This window comes from Aptenodytes patagonicus, chromosome 1 (assembly GCF_965638725.1).
Source record: "Aptenodytes patagonicus chromosome 1, bAptPat1.pri.cur, whole genome shotgun sequence".
NCBI lineage: Eukaryota > Metazoa > Chordata > Aves > Sphenisciformes > Spheniscidae > Aptenodytes > Aptenodytes patagonicus.
Genome location: NC_134949.1, coordinates 158,768,526 through 158,778,313, shown reverse-complemented (window position 1 = coordinate 158,778,313; position 9,788 = coordinate 158,768,526). Strand labels below are relative to the sequence as shown.

Sequence of the window (9,788 nt, the reverse complement as noted above, 5' to 3'; positions counted from 1 at the left end):
GCGCCAGGAAGCAGAATTTTTGAAGTGAATTGTCCAGCAATTGTCTTTTAATAGCCATTGACTATTTTAGTCAAATAGTCAGTGGCCATTAACCTCAACCTCATGGCTGCTTCTCTTGTTCCTTTCACTTCCTGCATGATTTCCTTAGACTGCCCAGCTGAACAAAGGCAATGTATTCCTAGAGGGATTGTACCAGTAACCATGCCAATAAATACTGTTTATAAATTATGAACAAAGGAAATCTGCTTACGTCGTTGTCATGACCCTCTGTGACTGGGCAAGCTGGCTTATTAAGAAGCCTGAGTTTAGCCTCAGCGATGACTGGCTTACCTTTCTGTTGGGGGTTCAAATAATGGGAGGAGGAGACAGGCCCCAAACTTTCTGAGGAATACAAAAGCAGTCCGAGTACTACGGTGAAGAGTTAAGAGCACTGGGGTCATTTAAGCTGCTTCACACTGGCACTCTCTGTGACTAGATCTCTGAGCCTGGGCCTGGGAAACAAACCCCTGCTGAGGGCAGGAGTCATGGAGGAGGGCTGGAAGGGCTGGGTTTTTGCTTTGAGTTTTACTAAAAACAACCAACCAACCTTCCCCCAAAGACACCACCACCACCAAAAGCCCACAATGGATTTCCAAAAGGGGTTATTGAGAAAATAACTCTTGCAAGAGAATGAAGCCGATATAACTGGACTTAGTACCAGACCAGACCCTCCTACAGAGAAACAGCGTAAATGACAATACTACAGAAGGGATGAAACAAGTAGCTGGAGAGTGACGCCTATCGATGGTCCTGGAAGACGGAAAGTGCTGAGGTGCTTCCATTGTCTGGTACTATTCAGTATTGTCACTGATGGCCTTGGGATATAAGGTATATTAAATTTGCAGAGGACATAAAGTCGGGAGAAACTGTTGAGTATCTTGGAGGAAGTATGCTGGTAGACAGACTTAGAATTAAAAATTATTTTGAATATTGCCCAGCTGTTGGGCATCACCCTTTAAGAAAGATGTGGTCCACTCAGAGTGTGATGACACGGAGACTAGAGGGAAGCAATGGGAATGTCCACTAGCCTAGAAAACATGACCTGTGAGGAAAGACGAAACAGATTGGTCTTGTTTAAAATAAAGAAGAAAGGACTTCAGGGACACACAGGATACAAATTTCACGTGTGACCAACCTCAGCTCCAAAGCATTCACCAGCATAATGATGACCTGTAGGACAAAAGACAAAAACCTTCAAAGCTGCAGTGTGCCACAGGAAAGGAGCAGGAGAGATCAAGGGCATCATGGAGGCCTTCAGGCCCAGTGCTGACAGGGTACTTTTTAGGTGCGAATGCAAAGATTATCCTGACAAATAGGCCATGTTCCATGCAACACACACATTAGAAGAACTCTTAACAGCCTTGCCAGCCTAACCTTGGAGTGTTGGGACTCCTTCTGGGGACAAATCTAGCATATGATTTAATTTTGACATATGAGCAAGGTACATGAGCCAGGCATCTGAGAAACAAAGACCTTAAAAACATTAATTAAGAAAATTCAAGTCCAAGCTACATATCAAAATAGTGAAAAAAATCCTTTTGGCTTTAGAGACAACCAGCAACATCAATATAAAATGAAGTTCCACCACACTTACAGTGCATTGAACTAATTAACGAGTATTAAATAATACATCCTAGAACACATCTGTTTAGCAGTCTTCGCACTGGCATTGTGCGAGCACTGTTGGCGATACACAGATCCCTCCTCAATTTCACTGAGCTGGGGAGACTCCAAAGTTACAATAAAAGCTCTCACTGTTAGTTTTTAAGTGTGTAAGCTCCACCTCAACCCATTTCTAATATGCTAGCATGCTCCTGCTCCCATAGTCCTCAGTAATAGCAATGTCTACCAACTTTGTGATGGTCACACATTTCATAACCACACGTACACTCCTTAAACCCAATACCACCAGTGATCTTGCCTCCAGACTGGTCCCTGAGGCGCACCTCAGACAGCCTCCCTCTTTCAGTATCTTGGCTTCCCTTCAGCAATCTCCATACCTGATGGTGACCCGTACTTGTAGCTGTCTGCTCCATGTTAAGTCATTGTCTCTGAAGGGCTCTATTAAACGTGTAGCATAATCCAGACAGATTTGCTTCACTGCATTGCTTTTGCCTCAGGAATCACTTACTTTATCAAAGATGTTGTTAGTCTGACATGATCTAGCTTTGATGAACCATACTGTAGTTGAACCCATTTTTCACTTACCCCCAAGACTTTCACCAGTCAAATTAACCGGGCATGGAGTTGCTGTTCCCCTCACTCCCTCTGCCTTTTTGCAAGAGAGGTTTCCTATTCTCCAGTAATAGTGCTTCACCTCCAACTTGGTTGATTCACTGAAAATGTTGCTCATGACTTGAAAAGATAGCTACCAATTCTTTCAACATTTGGGGTGCAATTTTCCTGGGCCAAGAAACAGCCTAAGTTATGCTTCCACTTCACATCTGCTAATATCATTTATGTTATCCTCACTTGCCTTAGGTTCTCTGCCAATAACCTCATATGAATAATTTTTTGATTGAAAACTGAGGCAATGTATTCATTCGAGATTTGGAGCAGCCTCAATCTTCATCCCATCCCTGGAATTTAGCGACCGTACATCTTCCTTCTTTGAATCATTTTTATTTATATAGTTGAAGAATTCTTTGTTATCTGTTATCCTTTTCTTTGCAACATCTGGCTCAGCTAGATTTTTATCCATTCTTTCTCTCTGGTTCTGCAGTTTCTAACCCTGCAAACTGTAGCTGTCCTATTTCCTTTCCTATAGGTTCACTCACTAATATCCTCTTTCAGGTAGTTACTTATCCACCAGGTCTACAGTTGTTCTTGACCTATTCCAACCTCTTTTAGGGGATGAAAGTGCTATACAGGATTTTTCATTTTGGATTTAAAGTAAGCCCATGATTCTTCTACATTCAAACGCTTGAGTTTTTAGGTCCAGGCAGCCTCACCAATCATTTTCCCATGGTTTCTTAGTGTTTGCCCTCTGATATCCAGGACTGTAGGACCAGATCTATTTTTGACTCTCCTGAAATTTGCAGTAAAAAACATGAGTCATTCATCAAAGGTTATTTTCTATAATCAAATTATTTTAAAAAGGATTAATAATATCCTTTTTGTTTACTGAAAAGAATTCTAAAGCAGCTTCTCTTTGGGCTGTTGTGTCTGGTCAGTGGCTGCTGGTAGAAAAAGTTTATTGCCAATCACACCGAAGAATACATGCTGCATATGGTATTTGATTTCCAAACTGTCCGGGGAATTAAAGTCTTCCCCAACCCTCCCTGTTATTTACTGTTGATGGAAATCTCTATCCATAGCCATCCCTGAACCTGAGGCTCTATACCAGATTTTGGGGCTTTTTTATCACTCTTATCCACGGTCACTTTCAAATAAATATTTTATTTGTACCATCACCTTTTCTGTCTTCTCAACTGATTACTTCATTAATTTCTATTAATAATTAGTAATTAATAGTTAGTACAAATACTACTTCTATCCTCATTTTTCTCTTTTCGTTAATGCCTCCAGGTTAGAGGACGCAAAGAGAAAAAAGGGGCTTTGTGGTTGGCCTTAGCTCCTGGCTTACTTGACTAGGGGTGGTACCTGAGAAAGTTGTCTCTTCCCATCTAACCATTTTCTGGGGAAATCAGCCAAAGGCTGAAGAAGTTAAATGCATATACACATATACATGTAGACGTTTGAGCAAAAGGAAAACAAGAGTGTTAAATAGAGTCATGTTTGTTGCAAGTAGGAGAACACACCTTAGTGTAAGCAAAGCGCTTGGCAGCCTATCAAAAACATTGTCCACAAAAAAATGTTCTTATGTTCTCTGCTATGCGGAAGTCCTGCAAAAGGAACAGCAGGCACCAAAACAGCTCACCGGCTGTTGGCTGTTTCTTCTCAGTTGTTCTCAGGCTCTTTCAGACAGAAGTCACACATCCCTGCAGTCGGTAGCACTAGAAGCAGCAGCTAGCAGTTCCTGGGTAGAAGCAGGACAAGCAGCAGGATCTGCTGTGGGAATGAAAACCGAGGCAGAAGGAGACAGCCAGTGAGGCTGAGAAATCGATAGGCACCACGTAAGAAAAAGAATAGCCCTACAGTATCTCTTGACCATTGACGTTGCCTCTCTTAGCCTATGCCTACCTTAACCTATGTCTCCGAGATGCCTGTTTTTGTTATTAATTTTATTAATATTTCTGGTTGCTGTGGCTTTTTATTTCTGATTTATATTGATTTTTTTAAAAAAGGGAAGAGGAAAGCTGAAAGGAAAGCTTGATAATTCTGATCTCCACCAGGTGACAAATTGGTCCCCTGCCATAGGCCAAGAACAAATCAAGAAGCAAAGCCAAGCCTGGGACACAGGTAGAACATATAATGAATTAAGCTATTGACCGCCACGCCAGGGGCACCTAGTCCGTGCCCCTCCCTCCCACACACATGCTCAAAGGTCAGCCTAGAAATGAGCTGCTCACGGCGTGCACGGGTAGTTGGGAGGAGAAGGGTGCTGAACCAAATACATGGAGAGCTGTACCTTGTAAAGGAGAAACCAGAAGGCAGTGAGGAAACAGACCTGCACCCGGAGCCGACTTTGTGCCACATCTAAGTTTTCAGCCAGGGTGGGTGGACCCGGGCAGAGGCAGAGCCCGGGGAAGGCGAGGCGTGTGGCGGCTGAGGGACCCTGGGCCGAGACACCCAGTGCGCCCGTCCTGCCCACAGGGGCCACAAGGGAGCTCGCCCTTTTTCGGGCCCTGGGTCAAGAGGTATAGGCCTGGCCCGCTCTGTTTTACACGGGCCATCGAACGGCCGTTGAACGTGACCCTGCAGCACCGGCTGAAGCGGTGCCCTCACGGCTGCGGCTGCCCCCGAGGGGCTGTGGGCGGGCGAGGGCGGCAGGGCGGAGGCACGGTGCCCGCCGGGCCCTCGCTGTGCCCGCGGGGCGGCAGCCGGGGCCGCCCCGTTCCCCCCGCAGGGCTGCGGGGACCGCTGCCGTTAGCCGCGGGGCAGTGGGCGGCAACGGCCGGTTCGGCGTTAGGAAACGACCGTCGCCACCGCCGGCGGCAGCGCCGCTCGCCCCGCCCCCGTCCCCCGCCGCGCTCCCCGGCGGGGCGGGCCCGCAGGGCCGCCCGCACCCCGCGGCCAGCACCGGCCGCAGCGCGGCGAGGCGCGGAGCGGAGGGGCCCGCGGAAGATGATGGCGCCGCCGCCCGCCCCCGCGGTGTCGGGTCCGCTGGCCGTGCTGGACCCCACAGGTGAGCCCCGGCACCTGCTCCGCCGCAACTTTCCTGCCCCGCCGAGTGCGTGAGCCCCGGGGACACAGCGGCGGGGGCGCGGAGCGGCGCCCACCCCGGCGGCTGAGCGGGAGAGCGGGAGCCGGCAGCCGGCTGCGGGGCCGGACGGCCGGGCGAGGCTGGAGGGGAGCTGGGGGCTTCCCCCGGGGAGGCGCAGCCGCCTCTGCCTCAGCTCTTTAGTTAACGGGCTGGAAAGGCGCAAGGGGGGGCTCTGCCCGGGCTGTGTCCCGCAGAGTGAGGGCACCGGGGGATTTCAGCCCGAGATTGCCAGTGTGGGTCATGCCGTTTCTCTCACTCCCGCTGACTGAGGTGTTTAAAAATACCAATTTTTCTTTCGAGCTTTCCGCCGCGCTCAGTGAATCGCTGTGCTGATGGCGTAACGCTAGAAGGAATAGCTTCATACGGGGCGCAAATAGGCAATTAATGTAAGAGGTATCCTCACCCGCTTGATGAAGACGGCCAGCTGCTGTGCTGGAGCAGGTGGAAGCGTCAGCAGGGCGCGGAGCCGGCTTGGGGCAGGCTGGCGGCCGCGGCGGGCTGCGCCGCGCCTGGCGGTGACACGCTTTTGCTTAGGTCGCATCCGACCCGGGTGGCAGCGGGTTTCCGTCCTCCTGTTTCTACCGATTTAGGGCTTCGCTGCTGGAGTGGTGTGCTGCTTGTATTTACAGCGTACGTCCTGGAAAATAAAGACATAGGCAAAAGAAAGGACAGATATTTCATTAATCCAGCGAAATTCATTAAAGTCGAGAAAAAATGGAACTTATTGCTAGGAATTACGCTGTGTAGTGCTTGAAAGGATAAACAGAGACTTTTGCTATGTACCCGAGGATCTTAACAGCCAGTTAAAAAATGTATTAGATCTTAATTTTTGCCTTAAACTTGGAAGAAAAATGGTATCGGTGTTGAAAAGGTAGCGGTGGAAGATGTGCTGTAACTTAAAAATGTTTTCAGGTAATCAGCGGAAAAAGAAGAATCTGTATGCTAGCTTTAAACTGGTGATTAGCTGCTTATTAAATTATTTATTAGTGAAACAATTGCTGTCAAAGCAATGAAGTCATAGTGATACTGCATGATATCACTTACTACAGCTATACTACATAGCGTCAAAGGGGGGTTTGTGGGGGGTTTTTTGTTTGTTTTTTTTTGTTGGGTTTTTTTTTGAATAGAATTGTAAAAGAGCACACGGTCTTGTGGTCTTGAATATATAACACACTCACGGATTCTTCCTCAACAAATTCATAATAAAGGTAAGAGACGGGCCTGAGAAAAGCTGCTGTCTTGTGGCTTGAAACGAATGTTGTTGCATCTGGTTTAATTAGTTCAGCACTCTGGACAAGTCAAGCATTTAATCAGAAACGGGAAAGTAATCGCCAATAGCAGGTGTGAATATCTCTTTTAAGCATCTCAGTCCATCACGTTTAATTTTGGGAGGCAATGTAGGATTAATTCAATTTCACTGGCATAAACCATTTTTGAAAATACACAATGAAAACAATAGCCAAGAGAGAGATGGCACTGAAGTGAGCACTGCAGTAATTAAAAATTATTAATTTAGCTCCAAAGATCTTCCCTTAAATATTTTCTCAATACCGGCAAAGCAGCAGATACCTTTGATACTATACTCCTCTGTCTATGGTGAATTTCTGCTTAAATTATCTTATTATATATGGTTAATGCCACTCTCTGAAACATGTCGCAATTTTTAGTAGTATTCATTAGGTAATAAAATGCACTGTTTTTCCAGCTATAAAACTTTCCTACTTATCTTTTCTCATATTAGGATGCTAACGTACATTGGGCTGGGGCTTTATTTGGAATAAGTGTTTCCATTTAGATCACCTTAACTGGATCAAAGAAGAAGGTATGAAATTGTGTGGTGGTGCTAATATTCAGCAAATGTGATTGTGTTCCCAGCAAATTGCTACATCCTGCAGTGATTCTTTCCTTGCCAAAAATCATTCCACACTTTTTAATAGACTTTATGAAGTCTGGAGCTGGATTTTAAAAAGGAGTGATGAAGTTAGCAAAGTATAGTTGCCTTGGTCTAAATGTGGACTTTTTTTGAGTTAAATTGCAGACCATATGCAAGTTTTCCAGAGTTGAGAGATGCTGTTTCATTCTATGATTTCTTTCCCTTGACCACTGGATGCATTCCGTACCATGGACACATTTCATCATAAATTTGTTTGTTCTCCTTTTAAATTCACCCTTTGCTTCATTCAAATCCAGACCCTACCATTCACCAATAGATCTACCACTTTGCATTCTGCTAGCAATCTGACCTATACGCTCCCCACAAAACCATTCATTTTCCATAGTCTTCCTACAAATTGAATTTATCCCCCGGCCATCGTGGACAGAGCATTGTAAATATAATTTTGTTTTCTGCAACTGATGAACGGACAAGATTTTGCTGAGTCCAGCAGAGCTTGGTCTTCAGCAGGCACTTTTTCTTTTTACTCTCTGGAGGATGATCTCAGTTTTTCTCCTCACGGGCCTTTCTCTGTCCCAGGGGGGCAGCAGCCTGGTGTCTCTCCTCCTTGTCCTGATGGCGTTCTCTTTCCTTCCACTGGGGTAGCAGGGCTGAGTGGCTCAAGCAGGTACTTTACCTGACAGACGTTTAGCAAGCAAAGCAGAGAGTGTTTCTGGGACCGTTCCTTTTCATGCACAATTTAAGTCTATGCCAGGCAGAGCACAAGCCATGATGTGGAAGCAGCATTACCTCTCTAACTTACCTCCCAGCTTTTATTGTAGTGCCCGTTGCTGCAGTATGAAAACTCAGTTAATACTTCGTTGGCCAAAACTGCTGAAGAATATTGTCAGTAGAAGGTAATAACGTGTTCACACCCTCTGCTGACCCTGGCCTCAAGCTAATGCTAATAAGGATATGATGAGAAGATTTCTTTCTACACGCTTGATTTTTGATGTGCTAGAGATACGAATTTGAACTATAACTAAATTGGAGTAAAGTCCAGACTAAGGGTTTGTATGTTTGTACTGAATCATTGTTAAAGATGTTAAAGGGGATAAATGTCAAAATTATTCTGAGAGTCACTTCAGTATTAAAAAATTGGAAAGTCAATAGCCTACATTAACTGTTTCCTGCACTATAGGAACGTCGGTGTTGGAAGAAAATTCAACCTAGAAATGCTGACGGCAACATTTCCTCTGCTCTTAATTTAACTGCTGTTCTTATATATGGTCAGCCTTCGGTCCAAGCCCTGCCACAGAGAGTGTCAGGGAAGAAGGCTGGGCCAGCCTCTCTGTCTGTGCTGTGGATAGGGCTCCTGAGGGAACAGGCTGGCATTGAGTTTTGGCTGGTAGGTACAGTAAAAGCAGATCCAAAAAACTGCATGGCAACTGCTACAAACACCAGTAAACAAGGACTCGAAAAATCTTGGGAGCCAACGTGACCGAAATAGCAAAAGGGAGCTAATAGTAGGAATCCTTTGCAGCTGTAGCCTTTTTCATCTAAAGATACTATGCTGCTTTACAAATATTACTTAGGCTTCACAATATGCTGGTGACTTATATACATGTAATTATACAGATTTTGGTAAGGATGCCAAAGTTTTTTATTGATGTGACTAAGGAAAGCCAGAGAGCCAGAGCAGAAACCAATTCAGACCTATTTCTACTCATCTCCTTTTAGCATGTGGCAATCTTTGAGAGCAAGGGCTTGCATGTGCCAGCCTCTGCTCCAGAAGGGGCCTTTCTGTGCCCCTGCCTGTAAGTCATCTCTCCTAAGGGTGGTGTTTATAGCTAACTACATGTAGTTATGAAAGTTTCCAAACTGGAGTGTGAAAAAGAAGTGATATGATTGGGTATTTGCCTCTGATTTGAGATGCAGCTGGTAAAAGATCAATGAATGTGAGGATTGAAGGGTATCACATATGTAAATGCTTTCTGGCACGTGTAAATTTCAAAGTCAAAATGTAGTTCCATCCAAAAAATGACCCTATAAATAATGACATCTTTTTCTGTTATATCTCACTAAATCCACATCCGATTTACTCCGATTACAAATAAAAGCATGCTTTTCCTAAGACATTTTCCAGCAAACTCAGTTTGGGCAATCAAACTCACGTCTTTATTTTTTGCACATCATTATTGATAACCAAAACTCTGGAGGGCAGGTTGGATCCTTAGTTTATCTCCATGCAATCTGATTAACCTTTGCCAGTACAGGTGTTACTTTGAGAAAAATGTGGAGGCTTGGCTCCTCAGGCACTTTGCATAAAAGCAGACTTTCAGTGGTTTCAGAAACACTTGGCTGAGAAGCATCACTGTCCCATTGACTTTCAGAAGGTTTGTGTTCCTACGTCCCTTTAGAGTATGTCTACATTGCAGCTGCAATTTCGTAACAGTGGATATGAGCACACATACCCAAGCCACCTTTAGTCTAGCTGTCTTGACTATCATAAAACCATAGAATCATAGAATAATTCAGGTGGGAAGGTAC

General features: G+C 45.2%; 1 protein-coding gene across 3 annotated transcripts in view; it reads left to right on the top strand.

Moving 5' to 3' along the window:
• Positions 1-5,203: 5,203 nt before the first annotated feature.
• TMEM255B (transmembrane protein 255B) overlaps positions 5,204-9,788 on the top strand; it is an 81,141-nt gene continuing 76,556 nt past the window's right edge. For all 3 annotated transcript variants that reach the window (XM_076360425.1, XM_076360417.1, XM_076360433.1), the window contains exon 1: positions 5,204-5,287. In XM_076360425.1, coding sequence (XP_076216540.1) covers positions 5,227-5,287 — 61 coding nt within the window. In that variant the 5' untranslated portion in view covers positions 5,204-5,226. The remainder of the gene's footprint in view (positions 5,288-9,788) is intronic.